This window comes from Hyaena hyaena, unplaced genomic scaffold (genome assembly GCF_003009895.1).
Source record: "Hyaena hyaena isolate Hyena2069 unplaced genomic scaffold, ASM300989v1 scaffold_210, whole genome shotgun sequence".
Classification (NCBI taxonomy): Eukaryota; Metazoa; Chordata; class Mammalia; order Carnivora; family Hyaenidae; genus Hyaena; species Hyaena hyaena.
In genome coordinates, this window is record NW_024080841.1 from 1,951,857 (window position 1) to 1,971,555 (window position 19,699).

General features: G+C 34.8%; 1 protein-coding gene across 2 annotated transcripts in view; it reads left to right on the top strand.

Annotated features, from left to right (window-relative positions):
- Nucleotides 1-19,699, top strand: part of CAPN7 (calpain 7) — a 41,489-nt gene that overhangs the window by 11,406 nt on the left and 10,384 nt on the right. Inside the window, exons 6-16 of one of the 2 annotated variants that reach the window (XM_039242228.1) lie at nt 1,768-1,854; nt 5,094-5,220; nt 5,997-6,082; nt 7,283-7,376; nt 8,792-8,938; nt 10,127-10,233; nt 11,096-11,216; nt 15,920-16,064; nt 16,192-16,291; nt 16,611-16,746; nt 17,273-17,348. In XM_039242228.1, coding sequence (XP_039098159.1) covers nt 1,768-1,854; nt 5,094-5,220; nt 5,997-6,082; nt 7,283-7,376; nt 8,792-8,938; nt 10,127-10,233; nt 11,096-11,216; nt 15,920-16,064; nt 16,192-16,291; nt 16,611-16,746; nt 17,273-17,348 — 1,226 coding nt within the window. The remainder of the gene's footprint in view (nt 1-1,767; nt 1,855-5,093; nt 5,221-5,996; nt 6,083-7,282; nt 7,377-8,791; nt 8,939-10,126; nt 10,234-11,095; nt 11,217-15,919; nt 16,065-16,191; nt 16,292-16,610; nt 16,747-17,272; nt 17,349-19,699) is intronic. The other variant, XM_039242229.1, reaches the window with a different exon arrangement.

Sequence of the window (19,699 nt, forward strand, 5' to 3'; positions counted from 1 at the left end):
TAAAAATGCAAAGCAACAAAGATGTGGAAACCCTTGTGATTGCATATTGAGCCAGTAGAGATGGGCTAAATCTTGGAGCCAGTGTGGCTTTTCTTTAGTTGGAGGAGATCCAAGGTGCTCAGAGCTGTGCAAGTCATGTAGTGTCACTTTTAATTCCCTAAGATTGAACTGAAAGACTTCCTTCGTTTTTAGCAGCCACCAGAAGGCAGTTTTTTTTCCTACTGAAGATTCTCATTCTTCTACTAACATGACTCATTTTGCCTAGAAAAATGGCACGTGAACCAGCGCAACACACAGGCCAAAGAAGGGCGGTTTTGGAGCTGAGAGACCATAAGTAACAGTCTGACACTGAGGCTATTCAGCATCCATATGCCCCTTTCTATACACATTTGAATTTCATGCTACAGCAAAACAACTCTGCCCTTTCTACCTAACAGAATTCAGCTATCCTTCGTACAGGTGAAAAGTTCTCATCCTCTCAAAATGAGAATACACAGTCATTGTGGCCATTGCTTACTGTATTAATTAGTCCTCAAAGTCAGTCAAGACTAAATTGTGAAGCTACCCTGAATCTACTTCTAAATAAAATGAGGGAAAGAAACAGAAGGGAATAGTCATTATATACAAACAAACACATACACAAAATATGCAAAGCTACTACAAATCCCATTTTGTTTAAAAAATTTTTTTAATGTTCATTTATTTATTTTTTATTTTTTTTAATGTTTTATTTATTTCTAGGAGAGAGAGAGACACACACAGCGTGAGCAGGGGAGGGTCAGAGAGAGAGGGAGTCACAGACTCTGAAACAGTCTCCAGGCTCTGAGCTGGCAGTCAGCACAGAGCCCGATGCGGGGCTCAAACCCACGAACCGCGAGATCATGACCTAAGCGAAAGTCGGACGCTTAACCGACTAAGCCACCCAGGCACCCCAAATGTTCATTTATTTTTGAGAGACAGAGTGTGAGCAGGGAATGGGCAGAAAGACAGGGAGACATAGAATCCAAAGGAGACACGGAATCAGAAGCAGGCTCCAGGCTCTGAGCCATCAGCACAGAGCCCAACACGGGGCTCAGACCCATAAACTGTGAGGTTATGACCTGAGCCAAAGTTGGATGCTTAACTGACTGAGCCACCCAGGCACCACAACATTTCTTTGTCAACGACCATAGGTTCCTCTTGCACAACCCATCACTCATTCTCATAATTTAGGCTTAGGATAGAAGCCTAAATTATGTGTCTTGGTGTCAGGGATGCTTTTGGTCGTTAGTATAGGCTTATCTTGAGACCATGGTTTAGTTGTGAAGGAAATTAGTTTTTTTTTTTTTTTAATGTTTTTATTTATTTGTGTGTGAGAGAGAGAGAGAGACTGCATGAGCAGGGGAGGGTCAGAGAGAGAGGGAGATACAGACTCTGAAGCAGGCTCCAGGCTCTGAGCTGTCAGCACAGAGCCTGACGTGGGGCTCGAACCCATGAACTGTGAGATCATGACCTGAGCCAAAGTCAGATGCTTAACTGACTGAGCCACCCAGGCACCCCAGGAAATTAGTTTTAAAAGTATAACTCTCACTGAATTGAATTGAATCAGTTATTTTTGGTATTCAACTATTTTGTGAAAATGGCATTCAAATAAAGCAATCAACATTAAAGTGACAACACTAATTTTATTACAGCGCCATACCTTGTCATATAACTTGAAGGCGTTTAAGTAAGATTGGTAGTTAAAATAAACTTGAACATTTAGATTTTTTGCCTTGTGCTTTATAGGACAACATCAAAAATAAATGGTATTGAATATGTTCCTTTCATGAGTATCGATTTGAGGGAACGTTTTGCCTATCCAATGCCTTTCTGGTAAGTAAGTATTACTGCAATTTTTACTTCCAAGAACATTTTAATTTTTCTGTAATTTTTTCATACTCTGAAATCCAATTTAATTCATAGCCTTGAAGTTATAATTGGTAACAAAAATTTGGAAGAGAGGTACAGCTGTGAGGAAAAGGTAAGGCAACATAGCAAGAGTATCTCTGTTGTCATTTGCTTGGTAATGGGCATATAAGAGTCTTCTGCTACCATTACACTAGTACAGTACCTGGCACAGAGTAAGCACTCGGTGTATATTTGTCAAATTGGTGTTTGAATTACAGCAGCAAAGTCAGTAGAGAAATTGAATGGAAAAGTTATAGAATGACAATGTCATTGTTTACTAAAATCTGATTCAAGAAAGGGTTAATTTTGAAAGTGGTGGTGAACACAGCCTTCCAGCACTGTATCAGCTTATATTAAGAGCCTTAAAACTGCTATTTGGTTCATGACTTCCAGCTTCTAATCCTAAGGGAATAAAAATTTGGCTAAAGATGTGTATAGTAAGCATTCATCAAAGCATCTGTGATAGCAAAACATTATTGAAACAAACTCTCCAAAAGCATAGAAATGATGAAATTGTGGCACATCTATGTTATTATAATAAACATTTATGCTACCAATAAAAAATACGTCTTTGAAAGAGGTAGGGAAAATGCTTACAGTATAGTAAATTTGAAACTAAAAAATTTGGATGTTAAGTATATATTTTTTTATGTATTTATAGATATGTAGAAAAATGATATAAAGGTACATATCAAATATTTACAATGGTTATCTTGATGGGAAAATTGGGTGATTTAACTTTTTAAAATTTTTCAAAATTTTTGTAATGAGCATGTTGTATTAGAAAAAAAATCAGAGTTGAATGTTAATTATATACAGAATATATAAAAGGCTCTGTAAAGAACACAAGAGCTCTTTCTAATTTTCTAGTGTTTTGTTATCCTTAGATGGGCAAAAGTTAGGCATCTCCAAGCCAATGAGTTATCAACTTAATTTTTTTCACTCAACCATGTTACTGATTGGAATCTAAGACATTTTTATATCTGAGAGGCTCTATAGTATTGATCGATGTTAAGGCACACAAATTCTAGAGCCAGACTATCCAGTTTCATATCCTATATGATGCTGGTCGAGTTGTTAAATCTGTCTCAGATTTTAAAATGATAGTAGAATCTGCCTCAGAGTGATCCTGTAATTAGTTATAAAATATAAGGCGTTTAATGGTGCTTATTATATAATAAGAGTTAACTGTTAGAAAAATCATTACCTTGTTAAATACTAAATTACATTACAAAGTTTGGTTGTACATTTTACACACTTCAAAGTGTTTACGATGCACAAGGAAAAAAAAGTTTATCCCTTTGACCAATAATTTCACTTCAGGAAACCAGTTATAAAAAGTGTTTATAGATGTAGTAAAATATTTATATAAAAGGTATTCATCAGTAATTGTAATTGTGAACATGTGAATCAGTTATTCTAATATGGTTATGTCCAAGTAGAGAGATGTAAACTTGTAGTTCCAATTTTTGTGTAACAAGTTAAGATAAATCATGTTTTTAGTGCTCGTGCAACAAAGTCTATAAGAGTAATACTATATAACCATGAACCAACATGTTCTTAAGAAATTAAATAACATGGGAAAATGCTTATAATTTTAAGCATGTAACAGTAAAATATAATCCATGCAAACCCTCTTACTTTAGGCATAGCACTTGTCACTGTTGGAATTTTACATGTTTTGTAAAAGATTACTTGCTTAATGCCAGGCTTCCACAGTGGCTTTTAAGTTTCATTAAGGACATAGAACATGTCTATTTTAATTAAGTTAGGCTCCAGTAATCAGAAGAAAAAGTAACCATAAATATTTCAAAATTCAACGGTAATAGACTGATGAAAAAGGGCTCCACAATTTGTAAATCTTTGGCTACAATGGTTGAGTGATTTTTTAAAGTTGTAAGAAAACATTGAATTGGATAACTGGGGGGACTTTTGAGAGAACAGATATTAAAGAATCTTGGATTTACTCTATATTATCATACAGCAGTTTAATAATACAAAGTAATTAGACTGTGGGTTTGAATTAACTTTATATTTTCCCCTAAAATTTTGTGATGGCTGTCTTTAAATTCTTAATTCATTCAGCTCATTTTCCATTAACAATCAGCTACTGTTAACTAAGGTACCAAAATGTTACCTAGAACATTAGTGGTTCTGTGAGATGATCATCAAAAAGTTTGAGAAGTGTTATATATGGTAGTCTAGGAAATTTATATAAACCTTGGTTTATTAAACATTTAAAAAGTCCTCTAATGAAAAAAACAGTGTAGGGGTTTGTAGATCACACCTGATCACAAAACCTTTCTCCTACTATCAGTATTTTTTTGCAAAAAGCATATTATATTGCCTTCAGTTGGTGTATCATAAACTTTGTACTATCCTAGAAATTTTATGAAACCTGAAGACTATTACCCTTGTTCTAGAAGAGGCTTAAGGAAAGGTAGATGTTTTAAATTTTGTGCTATATACTAATTTTTAAAGAAATTCTACACAGTATATTCCCAACACACAGTGAGTTATAGGGTAAAGGGTAAGAATGATGGATTTGGCACCAGAGACCTGGATTCAAATGCCAGCTCTGCCACTTTTTAGCTGTATGACCTTGGCAAGTTAATCACTTTAAGCCATGTACAAAAATACTTGCTTTAATGGAATTGTTGTAAAGGTTAAATGAATCGTGTATGTAAAATACTTTAGCATGATGCCTATCACATGGTTATTATTTAGTAATTAGCTACTCTCAGTGTTAGCCTTATAGAGAAGAGTTTGTCAAGAGCCATGGTAAGGATCTGTACCTTCCTAGGTTCCTTTGAATTGAATCAGTTTGTATTGTAGTTAATGGCTCCATTTTATTTAAACTGAATTTCTTGAATATAATATTGTTAAATTAAACTTTTATATTCTTAAACATAAACGAATTTCTTTTCTGTTTTCAATTCTATATTTATATTTTTAACTGAGGAGGATGATGACATTAACTGGATTCATGGTTAAGTTTAAAGAGCTAGATTTGAGCAGAGCATTTTAGGATGATACAAGAATTGCTATGATCATTATCCCTCTCCAAAAAAAATATTTCTAGGAAATTTAATTTTGTTTTTGTGTTATTTTTAAAGATTAATTTTGTTAGTAGTAGTAGTATTTAATTTTTATTATTTCCTCAGTGATAGATGGGGCAAGCTACCATTATCACCTAAACAAAAAGCTACATTTTCCAAATGGGTACGACCAGAAGACCTCACCAACAATCCTACAATGATTTATACTGTGTCCAGTTTTAGCATAAAGCAGGTAAATATTTTATATGATTTTATATGAAAGCTAACATTTTAAAGTAATTTAAATGTAGATTTGGGTTTTTTCTTAGTTTTTAATATATATTGAGGTACATGAGTATAATTGGAAAAACTATTCTGCACACTTTGACTTAGACATACTTAAGTGTTTTGAGCAGTTATGGATTTTTGTATAGACCCTGTTTATCAGTATGTTCAATATCAGAAAGTTGAGGATCTGAACATCACCTTTATTTAGAGAATATATATTTTTTTAAAATGGGAGGTATTAGGCTTATTTAAAACACTTCAGTGGAAGAACAACAATATGGCTTTATCGCAAGCTTTATCAATAAGTTTTGCTTTGACGTACAGATGTCTTCCAGTTGGTATAAAAACAGTGGTCCTAAAATACTATGATTCAAGAATCTTTTCATGTGTATATTCACTTGATTGGTCATATTATAATAAACCATCTTTTTAAAAGATACCTTGAAATTATTAAAAATGTGTGGATTTGGTGAAGTATGCTTTTATCCATGTAAGAAATACATGGATATGAATGTATGTATTCTAAATTAACTTTATAGAACTACTTTACTCAGTTTTTCTAGGATTTGTTTGAAGAAAATTTGTATGTGTTGGCAGCATAACCTTTCTATTTATTATTTTAGTATTCAAGCAACAGTTAGGATACTCTGTATAAAAAGTTGGTGCTCAGGTGCAGTGCTTAAATAATGTTGAAATTACATGAATGAACGAACTGATATATTAATAAATTCTTATTAACAGACAATAGTATCAGATTGTTCCTTTGTGGCATCACTGGCTATCAGTGCAGCTTATGAAAGACGATTTAATAAGAAGTTGATTACCAGGTAAAATTTTGTATTTGTCCCTTTAGCCCTTTTCATGTAATTGTCTCTTAACTAGAAATTAATAGCTTAGGTCTTATCTGCATAGAAAGTGAAGAAGGCATATCACTTAGAATATGTGACCCTGTATGTTAAGCAGATGATTTGTGAATGTGGAAAGATTTCCTAAAATAGTCTAAGAACCTATGCACATATGTTAAAAAAAAAAAAAAAATATATATATATATATATATATATATAAAAGTCTATTTTGAAGTAAAGAAATTGGCAAATTGGTAAATAAAATCATAATTATACTGTATGGTATTCACTAGCCACATGTGGATATTGAACACTTGAAATGGGCTAGTCTGAATCAAAATGGATTGCTAAGTGTAAAATGCAGCAGATTTTTGAAAACTAAGCACAAAAAAATCTCAAAGTTTTATAGTGATAACACGTTGAAATAGTATTTTGAATAAGTTCAGTTAAATAAAATATATTAAAATCTCACCTTTTAATATCCTCCTGAAAAATATAAAATATTTCTGTTGGCTAGAACTGCTTTAGAATGTACTGAAATGTTACTGAAATACTTTTTCTCTCAATTTTTAAAAGTTTTATTAGCTTAAAATCATTCTTTGTAAAAATTAAGCATTATAATTTTTTCATACAACTTGTCCTGAGTGGTTTTTGTGTAAGTCCTGAAATTACAAAGATGAATTAAATACAGATCTTAGTTTCAAGCTATTTACCATCTTGGATAAATAGATCATATAAATAATTAATATGTAGTGTAAAATAAAATTGATACTGATACAAGTGTCTTACTGGATAATTTTGTGTAACTTTATCTCTGTCAGAGTTGTAGTGAAGTAGTTCTGGTTAATTGAAATGGTCTCTTTTCAATCAATCAGTGATAGACAGTTATTTTAACTGACTTAAAATATATCCACTTAGAAAATTTATTACAGTATATAATTAAAAGCTTAGTATTTTTCAGAGTATTGTGAAATTTATTCCCTGTTGTATGATCTCATAAAATACTTTCTTTGTATTAAACATGCATGAAATTCTTTTTCTAAGCCATAAATATTGAAAATATTCTCAAGTTTGTTTTTATAAAATTGCTAAGACCTATGTCTAAATAAAACATAATATCCTGCTTAGTAGTTTATATTGAATATTAATTTGGTATTTCAATATTTATTTTCCTTACAAAAGCATAATTTACCCTCAGAATAAGGATGGTGAGCCAGAATACAATCCATGTGGAAAGTATATGGTAAAACTTCACCTCAATGGTGTCCCAAGAAAGGTGAATAATGTCTCTCCCCACCCTAACCCCTTCTCTTCCCCTTCCCCACCTTTGAATATTGGGTAGAATCATTAAGAAATGTTACTTGTGTAAACATTTAAAAAGATTTTGAGTTTGGTGTTATGCATATTACTACCAATAACATCATATGTTAATATAAAAATCAAGAAAGTAATTTTAAAAATGGTTCTGGGAAATTTATGGAAAGTTTCAGAAAGTAATAGTGAGCTAATGATTACTATGCTTAAACTTTAATCTGATAGTTCTTAATTGATTAAAAAAGAAAAGGAAATGAGAAAAACTAAATCTCTTAAGTCACAAGAGTTTATATGTATTATCATAACTTCAGATCTAAGAGGCCTTTAAGATTATGTTTTCCTTTGTGAAATATATACACAGTTTTAAATTACACTACTTGCTTCAAGAACTGTGAACCTGTTGTGATGGCCTGGCATTGTTGTGTTTCTCTAGCTAGAGCTGTGGATCAACATTAGCATTACCTGGGAACTTAGGAGAATTGCAGAATTTTAGGCCTCACCTTGAACCTACTAAATGAGAATCTGCATTTAAACAGTCCTTTCAGTCTGAGAAGCTGAGTTGTTCAGTGGCTCAGTAATACTCACATTTTGGTGTGTATAGAATTATGTGCAGGGCTTGTTAAAACACAGGTTGTTGGGCCCCACCCCCAGAGTATAGGGTTCAGAAATTGTGGGTGGGGCCATAATTTGCATTTCTAACAAGTTCCTGGGTGACTCAGATGCTGCTTAGAACACCCTTTGAGAACTGCTGCTCTAGCTGATTACTTAAAAATCAAGCAAAATTATTGAGACTAGTTTTTCTGAACTGTAATCTTTAACCCCTTGTTTAAAGAATCTTTGAAAATGTAGTTGCATGATTCTCATATTAGTGTTAGATCAGAATTCTTCCTATCCTCGTTTCCCAAATCACTTTATAACGTGAACTAGAAACTATTTGTGGTGATCTTTTCCCCTACTTAAATATATTTTTTAGCCATATTCTACTTTTACAACTGTACATGAGTCTTTTTGCAGGTTTAGGTTAAAATTACAGGTAGTAATATTGTTATTTACCTTAATAGTGAAGCCCTTTTGTAATATTTTAGATATAATGTACATTTCTGGAATCTGTAATAAATTTGATGGTAGACCCATTTAACCAGTCAATTCAAAGGTTATCACCTCACAGGGAGATTAGCCTGTAAAACTGAATAAAGACATATATGTATAACATTTTATAATTGATCAGATTCTAGAAATCTGAAACTATCATTACTTTTATAATAGGCATATTGTGCCTTTTATTTCATCTGTATGAAAGGTATTTTTTTTTCCTTGATAGGAAGGCTTTTAAAATATTTTGTACCACCTAAGGAAATTAATGTTCTCTTTCTCCAGGTGATAATTGATGATCAGTTACCTGTTGATCATAAGGGAGAATTGCTCTGTTCTTATTCCAACAACAAAAGTGAATTATGGGTTTCTCTCATAGAAAAAGCATATATGAAGGTCATGGGAGGATATGATTTCCCAGGATCCAATTCAGTAAGTACCAGGAATGTACAGACACAGACTTATGCTATCCAGTAGGACTATTATGAGAGATTATAGAAGATGTGTTTGTTTAAAGGAAAATAAAACAATATCAACCCCTGAAAATTGTTGATCCAATTACCGTATTAAGGAAGTACTTATTTTCTTTCATAAGGATAGAGCATTGTAAAGACACAGTATTCAGGGAAGCCTAAACTGTATGTCTCCTGTCATGTTGGGATACAAAACCAGTTAGGTATAGTGTACCTTTCAAAGGAAGTCTCTCCAGATCGAAGGATGTATCATATTGTCATCCTTACATGTATTTTTTTATTTGTAAATTCACATTCAGGTTTTTTGTTTTTTAATTTTTCCCAATCCTAACATTACTTAGCCTATAAAACAGTGTGTGTCAGTATCCTTTAGTTGTATGAGGTAAACTAGGCTTAGATTAGTCACATTAGTATAACTTTGAATTATGGCACTAACCAGCCTATAGCCCTAGAAACAGTATTTAAGCATTCTAAGCCTCTTTACTTATCTATAATATGAGAATAATACCCACCTCTCAGAGTTGTAAAGACTAAATGAAATAATGTATGCAAATCATCCATCGTTCATAGCTGGTTAGTATCCCTGCATGGTACAGGCCTCCTTCACTCTCTGGTTCTTATAATATTAGGCAGAGAATGTATAAGTGATAGACATATGCAGTAGGATGTTAAAATATTTTCTCAGCCTACATACTCAGTTGTTGTGTCCTTCAAATATTTTCAGTTTAGGTTTCTAATTCAGTGCCTTTTAATTTAGCCAGTGCAGCCTAGAGAATGAGAATATATGTAAAACATTAGAAAAGTGACTCTCATAGGACTCCCTAAATGGCAAATGATAATCACCATCATTATTAAAGCAGCGTTTTCCTGTTACATGTTTTGATTTTTCATCATATTTACTAGTAAAACAATTCTTGCATTCAGGGAAAGCAACAGAGATTATAAGGAATAGTAAACTTGTGCTTAAGTCCAGGTAGGAATTTGAGTTAAATAAGAAATTTATTAGTAGTAGAAAACAGCTTACTACCCTCTGATTTATTCTGTCAAAATAATATATCAAATTAGTGGGATTTAATAGCTACACTTGAGATTTATTTAAGAGTTTGATAACAATACAGACAGTCCTGAAAATGTGTTTATGTTACAGAATATTGATCTTCATGCACTGACCGGGTGGATACCAGAGAGGATTGCTATGCATTCAGATAGCCAAACTTTTAGTAAGGATAATTCTTTCAGAATGCTTTATCAAAGGTAAACATTTTCTCTCGCTCTTTTTTTTTTTGGTAGTAAAAGAGGCTATTTTAAAACTTCTTGCCTTATTTATAGAAGAGATTGCAGAGGAAGCATTATTATTTAGAGAAATTGTGATTTTATTTATTTTGTTTTTGGTTTGTTTAAGTAATCTTGACACCCAACATGGGGCTGGGAATCAACAACCCTGAGATCAAGCGTCACATGCTCCACCAACAGCCAGCTAGGCACCCTGGGGAATTGTGTTTCTAAAATAGAGTTCACTTTATGTACTTGCTGCAGCCAGCCCTCAGTCATTCTCACCGATGGTCACAATTAATCTAGATTATAAATAATCCCAAAACATTTGAATCTGGAATATGTCATATGGACAACTTGTTTTGTACTTCCTAAGTACCTACAGTTGAGGAAAGGTGGAAGAAGAAAAGTCTGAGAATATATAAAGAGGAAGATAGCTTAAGCCTTAAAAGAATAATCCACATGTAGGCACTGGAAAATTGTCTGTACAATAATACACATTCATTAGTGAAACAAGAAAACTTCAGAGATCTGACAAAATGTATTTCACATCTTCAACTTTATTTGTAAATCATTTGAAAATTTAGCATTTACTTTCCTTCACTGATAAGTTTCTACCTGATGATTGACTAAAACTGGGGGAGGGTGGGGCAGTAAGATAATTTATCTGATACATTGTGAGATAGAAGTGTACTTATTCTTTGAAGGGTGTCAGGAATAGCCCATTTTACAAAAGATTTCAAATTTGTGGAAATTTTCATGTAAACCTTTAGACCAAAAGAAAGTGTGATCTGAGGTTACAGAAATGTTTTCTTTAATTACTTGTCTGTCGGGGTCATTCCAGATTTCACAAAGGGGACGTCCTCATCACCGCATCCACTGGAATGATGACTGAAGCTGAAGGAGAGAAGTGGGGTCTGGTTCCCACACACGCATATGCTGTTTTGGATATTAGAGAGTTCAAGGTTTTGCTTTACATTTTTCTCTCCTTTCTTTTACTTGATAGTAAGACATTGCAAGAATCCCAAATAGCATAATAGACTTTGGAATACTGACAAGTCAAGGTTTAGATGAAGTTTAAAAATGATTCTGCCTGTATTACATTAAATAATTTGACCTCACCATTGGAAATTATTAAATCAGAAGATGGAAAATGTAATGACAAGGACAGATATTGATGACAAAACAGAAATGCTATATGCCTCTTTTTATTTGTTGTTCATAAAAGTAAAGGGTTGTGGTACATACACAGCCCTCAAGTTTCTGGGCTGTCTGCTGGTGTTGGGGTCGGTCATAGTGTTAGGCTGTAGACATGGTAGACATTCATTAAATATTTATGAAAGGACAGAAAATAAGAGAGTATCTGTGAATGAGAAAGAAAAACATGCCATTTTTTGCATATGTTTCTCTTCCTAGCAGCCCTCACATATTTCAGACCCTTGCCCTGTGCTCAGGTGTTGGAATAGGTTGACTGCATTACTTCTCAGGTTATTGATTAGTTATTTTTAACTGAAAACTAGATCTGTGCTATGGATTAGAAAATACAGAGATGATTACAGGAGGATTCATTTTCCCTGATGTTATATAGGACCTGAGCTATGCAGGTCACCGGAAAGTTTAACTAGCCGTGTGTTCTACTTCCTCTGCTTAAACTTAAAGATCAGGAAGTAGTTATCAATCAGCAATGACAGTGTTCCACTGTGTATTAATTAGATTGATTTTCTTAGATGATACAGGGAATTCTATGAATTATGAAGATAGTAGGGACCTTTTGCAACTTTGTTTTTCAATTTATAGTCTCAGGGCTTTTTAAATCAGCCGCTGTTGTATCCCTAACCATATCGTAAAGAATTGTGTATTCCTTTAAAAGTAGCATAAAACCTGATTACTTAAAGCAAAAAAAAAAAAAAAAAAAAAAATATGTGAAATTGAATAAGTTGAGAGCTATGTGTTTTAGAAATGTGATTTTCCACAAACATCAAAGTATTAGGAATAACAGGTGCTGTTATTTAGTACTATGTGTATGTTATTTTATTGTTAAAACATCCTGATAGGTGATAAATAGTGAGGTAATGGCAAGACAGGTTTAGATCATGAAAGTCAATATGGAAGTTAAGCTTGAATTTGAAGAGATTTTCTCTGAAGGTTGTATCATTTATAAGGCTGTTTGTTCTGATTGTTCAGAGGAAAGTAGACAAATAACATGTTTATGAGAGAATGAGGCATCTGTGGTTTGACCTGAAAACAAAACATTTAAAAAATTTACTGAAGGCCGGTAAAGAATTTCAAATAATAGCCTTTTTTAAAAAAATCAGAAACATTATTCACATAGTATCCGTTCCACATGGCAGTTCTTCTGTAGAGATCAGGCTTCTAGAGCATGTGTAGGTGGAGTCAACTGTGGCCTCAAGACAAGGCTTCTTCATTCTGTTCTTAAGTGTGCTTTATGCTCGTGTCTTAATTCTGTGCAATCCCCGGTCACGTCACAAGCAGTATGACCCAGGTTGAGCAGACATCTCACCTTGTGGATTGACCCTGCTCTCCTTTTGCTTACGTGAACTCTTTGTTGTCAGTGTTGATCTTTATCTAAAGGCTTCTTCTTGTGTTAAAATTTATAGGGGTTTTCTCTAGTATCTTTGACTGGTTATATACTTGATTAGTTTCCTGGGTTCGTCATTTTCATGTTACTTTTGCTCTCTATATTTTGAGATCATTCCTTAGTTCTGACTTGTATTTGAAAATATTTCCAAGGGCTCCTGGGTGGCTCAGTCAGTTAAACATCCAACTCTTAGTCTCAGCTCAGGTCATGATCTCACGGTTCGTGAATCTGTCAGCACAGAGCCTGCTTGGAATTCTTTCTCCCTCTCTCTCTGCCCCTACCGCACTCGTATTTGTTCTTCCTCCCTCCCTCTCTCTCTCTCAAAATAAACTTTAAAAAAAAAAGTATTTCCAAAAATATTTCTCTCACTGATGCATTAATTTCTAGAACATCTGGAGTGGTGCTTTATGCTCATGCTTTATGCTTTAGACCTAATCATAAAGCTACTGCCAATCTATCATTTCTGAGTTTCTTCACTAAGTAAGATTTTATGGACACTTGTGTGAAAGTGTTATCCTTTTTGTTTGAAAAATTTTTTTAATGTTTTTTATTTAGTTTTGAGAGGAAGAGAAACAGCGAGTGGGGTGGGGCAGCGAGAGACAGGAAGACACAGAATTGGAAGTAGGCTCCAGGCTCTGAGCTAGTTGTCAGCACAGAGCCTGACACGGGGCTTGAACCCACCAACCGTGAGATCATGACCTGAGCCGAAGTCAGACGCTCAACCGACTGAGCCACCCAGGCGCCCTTCTTTTGTTTGAATTTTCTAAGATCTTCACTTTAGTCTAAGCAGTCCTTTGGGTCACTTTTGTCTCCTCCTCGAGGTGATGTTCCACAGTCTACTATGAAGATACATCTCAGTTTCAGGCGGCTGTCTCTAAATGCAGCAAATCTCACGAAGGGATTTCTGAATCCATCCATGTCTTTTCGTTTGATGCCACCTGGAAATAACTTTGAAATTGGGATGTTTCATCATAAACCAGATCCTTTTTTAGTCTAACATTTCTTCCCCTATTTAGGACCTCTGGCTTATAGGCTCTCTATCCAAACAAAATCTACAGCTTTATCTTAGTGTCTTTGAATGTCAGTGATTACTCGGACCTGCCCCAGAAAAGTTTAGCAGCAATTTCCTCTCCTTTATATTCCTTTTTTAAGATGTGTTAGAGTTCTGGGGCACTTGGGTCTCTCAGTTGGTGGAGCATCTGACTCTTGATTTCTGGCTTGGGTCATGATCTCATGGTTTATAGGATTGAGCCCTATGTCCGGCTCTGTACTACCTGCTTGGGACTCTCTCTCTCTTCCTTGCACTGGCCCTCCCCCCCACTCGTGCACCTGTGTGCTCGCTCTCTCTCAAAAAAATAAACTTAAAAAAGTGATAGAGTTCTGAAATAAGGCACATTTCCTGCTTATGTAGAACTAGATTTAATGAAAAAAATAGTAATAAATTAGAGTTAAATATCTGTATGGCAAGGGCAAGAGTGGACGAGTGGTAAGAAGAGATTGAGAAAAGGAATGGAATTTGAAGTCTTCTGAGAGGAGTGAGTCTTATGTCCAGAAATCACATCTATCTCAGGGCATGATTTGCCACATAAAAATAGCACAGACAGGTGTTTTTCAAAAACCTCCTCCAAACAGTATGACTTTATTAGAAAATTAATACTGTTCCATAATTTGACTACTTGAAATAAGACAAATACTCCTCTGGACTTATAGGCTCTTTTGATTTTCTGAGTCCATGTAATCAGTTCTGTAGACACACCCAGTATTTGAGCACTTACCATAACTTTAACAATGTTCTATAAACTCAGTTGGAGACTTTTGAAAAGGACAATAGTGTTACCATTTCAGGGAATTTATAGTCTCATTGGGGAGTCAAGGCTGGTACATTTGCTCAAGTAGGAAACAAGATACAATGGGAAATTAATTTGTTTTAAACTAATACAGAGTGTTAGCACTATGTTTAAAGAAGAGTTAGTGTGGCGCCTGGGTGGCTCAGTCAGTGGAGTGTCTGACTTCGGCTCAGGTCATGATCTCGCAGTTCGTGGGTTCGAGCCCCACGTCAGGCTCTGTGCTGACTGCCAGCTCCGAGCCTGGAGCCTGCTTCGGATTCTGTGTCTCCCTCTCTTTCTGACCCTCCCCTGCTCACACTGTCTCTCTCTGTCTCTCAGAAATAAATAAAAAAAAATTAAAAAAAAAAGAAAGAAAGAAAATTACTAATTGGTAAATATTTTGCATACATTACTTCATTTAATCCTCACAACAGTATTCTGGGAGCCGTTGTATTCATCGTTTTACGTGTGAGTAAACAAATACTCAAAGAGTAAATGACCCCCACCCAAGGTCCATAAAACTCATAGAGCTGGCGCCTGGTCCCATTTCATTCTGATCCAAAGTCCATGTTCTTTTCCTCTTCACTGTCTGTCTTCATTGAGAGATGGTACTGGAGGAAAAAGCTAAGGAGGACCTGACAGGATCTGAAGGAGGGTGGTCACAAGGGATCAGAGAGGGCCTTCCGGGGAAGAGAGACAGCATGGGTACCTCCCTTTAGAGGTAAAACTGAATAAGGATTATTTGTGGGGATTTTGAGAGGAAAGAGCCAAAGATACACAAGGTAAGAGTACTAGAAAATAAGATGGGGCCAGAGCAGAGTAGGCTTCAAAAGGATGGGAAACTCTTGATGCTCTAAGGCAGCATGGTCCAAAGGAACTTCCTACTGTGATGAAATGTTGTGTGTCTGGGCTGCGCATGAACTGCTAGCTGCACATGGTCCTTGAACAGTTGAAATGTGGCTTTTGTGACTAAGCTGATTTTTTTACATTTAAAAAATTTTTGATTACCACCTGTGGTTAGTGACTACCATATGGACAGCAAAGCCCTCGGGAGTAGGTAGCCACTCACGGGTTTTGACCAGATGTGTGACCTAGTGAAAGTGTTGATTAAAAAATAATTCAAGTGGATTTGAAAGGAAAAGTTTTCAAAATGCATTCTCAGGAAATGCATGATATAACTGATAAAAATAGGGTAAAACTCTTTTGCAACTTTATTGTCTTTTTTTTTTTTTTTTTTTAATAGGGGCTACGATTTATCCAACTGAAAAATCCTTGGAGTCATTTACGTTGGAAAGGAAGATACAGTGAAAATGATGTAAAAAACTGGACCCCAGAGTTACAAAAATATTTAAACTTTGATCCTCGAACAGCTCAGAAGATAGACAATGGTAAGTATCTTTTTAATTTTAATACCATTTGATCTTTAAATAACATGCTTTCATAATATGAAAGGTATTTAAGTGAAGTAATTTATCATTAAGATATTTTATAGATTAACAGACATCTAATTTTCAGGAATATTTTGGATTTCATGGGATGATCTCTGCCAGTATTATGATGTCATTTATTTGAGTTGGAATCCAGGTCTTTTTAAAGAATCAACGTGTATTCACAGGTAACTTTTTTGCACATTTCAGAATATGCTTTATGGTAGTCTCTATTTGTTTCATGTATAAGGATTTATTTATTAAGCATTCATTTATATATTTTATATAATTTATGAAGACTAACATTCTTTTTGTCATGCCCACAGATGACTGCCATGTAATAGTTATTTTATGTATTTCTTGGTTATGCCAAAAAATTTTTAAACATTAAAACAAAATTCCTGATAATTTAGTTGTATTAGAGACACAAAACTTTTTAAAATAGTGTTATACTTTAGCTCAATGAGAAATTTAATTACTACTTTCTTTGTTGACTTTATCTTTTAGTACTTGGGATGCTAAGCAAGGACCCGTGAAAGATGCCTATAGCCTGGCCAACAACCCCCAGTACAAACTGGAGGTGCAGTGTCCACAAGGGGGCGCTGCAGTTTGGGTTTTGCTCAGTAGACACATAACAGACAAGGTACTGATCCCTATCCCATACAGAAACTTTTACAAATGTAATTAGACCAACATGAACAAGATATGTAATTTGGTCACCAGCCTGTTTCGTTCATATAAGTGTCTTGAAAATAGCATTGTATTAGATAAATATTTTTCTCTAAGGACATTTATATACTTAAGATCTTGTTCAGAAATCATCTTTGAAGAAAAATGGGAGTTAATGCTTTCAGTGAGGGTTTTGAGGTTGATTATATATGCTTTAGGTCTTAAGAGTATTAACATTAAGATACTCTGAAGGGGGGTTGGAAATGTTAAATCAATAGGCCTGATTCTGTAAAGGGTAACTACCATAATCTTAGTAGCCTCAGAGTCTTATTTAATACATTACTTTATACAGTGTGGTCATCATTGAAATGAATTTAATTCAGAAAAGATTTTTGTATAGCATTAAGTAGCTGAAATGCTCTTAAAAGTTGAATTTTATTCCCCCTTAAGAGGATTGTGAGCCCATTTTCCTAACTACATTGGATTCTTTGTACTTGCAGGATGATTTTGCAAATAATCGAGAATTTATCACAATGGTTGTATACAAGACTGATGGGAAAAAAGTTTATTACCCAGGTATGTAGACATACATTCAGACAAACAATGAAAATTTTATTTACCTGATTAAATTTAAAATGACAAGCTTTATGTAGATAATAGGCAGAAATAATAATGCTGATAGGCTAATAAAAACCGCTCAAACAGACAAGGTGGTATTTACACTACTGTGTTTTGTTTTGATTTGTTTTTAATTTAGAGACCTCAGGAATTTGGGATTCCTATATTCTTGTATATTATTGTCAGAGTTTTATATCTAAAGCTTACATCTTTTTCTTTGATCAGAAACTCTATGGTTTTCCATGGACTCCTAGATAAAATCTAAGCTCTTTGGCATGGTTTATAAGCCTTTTGATTTCTGACCTTAACCTTCCTGTCACCTTTTATCTCGTGCTTCAGCTTTTCACAGTACCTTCAGTGAGGTACTGGCTACTCTTGAACATACCATGCCCTTGTTTCCTCTCTTTTCATAGTTTCTTCTCCTAAGTGTCTCTCTCCTTGTCCTCTACCCATTTATTCCTTTTACCCTAGTTTGTGTAATGAACGTGGTTAAGATCCAGCTCATATGTTCCACCTCTGTGGTAACCTTTCTGCCAGGCAAAGTGAATCTTTCCCTCTGCAGGACTCCTGAGGCATTTAACATACTGTATTGAAACCGTTTTTGCTTTCACATTTTAAAAAAAGTTTACCTCATATTAAATGATTGGAGGTGTTAGTTTATGTTCTTGTTGGAGAAATAGGTAACAAGAAAAATACCAGATAGTGATATGTGTGTAAAGAAATAATTAGGGTCACGTGTTAGTGACTGGTTGGTTGCTTTGGTTAGGTGGCCATGGAGGGCCTCTTTGAGAAAAGATAAGAGGAACCCTAAATGACAAAAAGGGATCAGTCATGTAAAGAAAGAGAGGGAAAAGCATTACAGGCAGAGGTTAGAAAGTATAAGGACTCTAAAATGAGACAAAGATTGTTTTTTAGAAACAGAAAAAAGGCCAGTAGGCCAAGGGTGGTGTGATACCAAGAAGTCAGAAAGGTATACAGACTCAAATCACACGATGTTCTCCAAGCCACAACAAGGGTTTGGATTTTGTTCTCAGTGTGAGGAGATCTTTGGAGGGCCTTGATCAGGAAAATGACTTGATGTAAAATTTTTTTAAAGAACATTGTAGAATATATTGGAGGGGGCAAAAAAATGGAAGCAGAGAAACAAATTACATGATTTTATGTGAGAAATAATGGTGGCTTGAATTTAGTATAGTAGGAGTGGAGTGCAGATGAAGAGGAGTGGACAGATTTGGGTTTCAGTAGGATTATCAGGACTTGAGTTGGCATAAGAGGCAAAGAGGAATCAGGACTGATTCCTGTCATTTTGGCTTAATTCATAAAAAGCTGCTGTAACATTTACTGAAAAGGATAAGAGCTGGTGGGGTGGGAGAGGGACCAGTTTTGTTGTGGAGTAAAATCAAAAGCAAATTTTGTGGTTTTGTTGCAGATTCCAGATATCTTTTAGATATCCAGGTGTAGAAACCAACAAAGCAATTGGATTTTTGGGAAGAGTTCTGGGATAAAGTTAGGATTATAGATACACATTAAAGCAATCAGGGGTATATAGATGCTATTTGAAAACAGGACTGTATACACTATCAATGGAGAGAATTGTAGGTACAGAGATGAACACTCAGGACCTGACTCTTGGATTCAGACATCTTAAGGTTGAGCAGAGGAATGTTACTGCAAAAAATTAGAACGAAGTACCTGATGAAATAGAGTAAGGTTTCACATGACCCAGGGGAAGATAATATTTCATGAGGGAAGGAGTGAGCAACTGCATCTTTTGCTACTTTAGAGGTCAGTAAGTTTAGGTTAGAGAAGAAACAAGTGGACGTAGCATCTTGGCAGACGTTGTTGACCTTAACAAGAACAGAGTTGGTGGACAGCTGGACTTAGAAGCCCAGAGGAGAGACTGGGAAGTAAGGAAGCAATTATTGACAGTTCTTTTAAAAAGGCTGTGCAAAGAAATGGGCATGACGGGGAGATGAGATCGAAAGTAGTTTTGTTAAGTCTTCTTTAATCAAAGGAAAATGATCCTCGTTCCTGTTACACTGAGAGGATCATGAGACAGGCACTGATTCCTATCAGTCAATAACCCTACATGTTCTGGAATGGGCAAGACACATAGTATGTCCAAGGATTAAAGTTAAACCAGCCAGATTTTCTACTTTTCGTATGTTGGCCGCTATACAAACCAAAAAAGCACTGTGACCGTATGTTCTTAGCATTAAAATGTTGATAGGGCTTTTGAATTTCAAAAATATTTTTGTTACTCTTTTTATTTGGATTTTTTTTTTAATGATGCTCCCTCTTACGTGTAA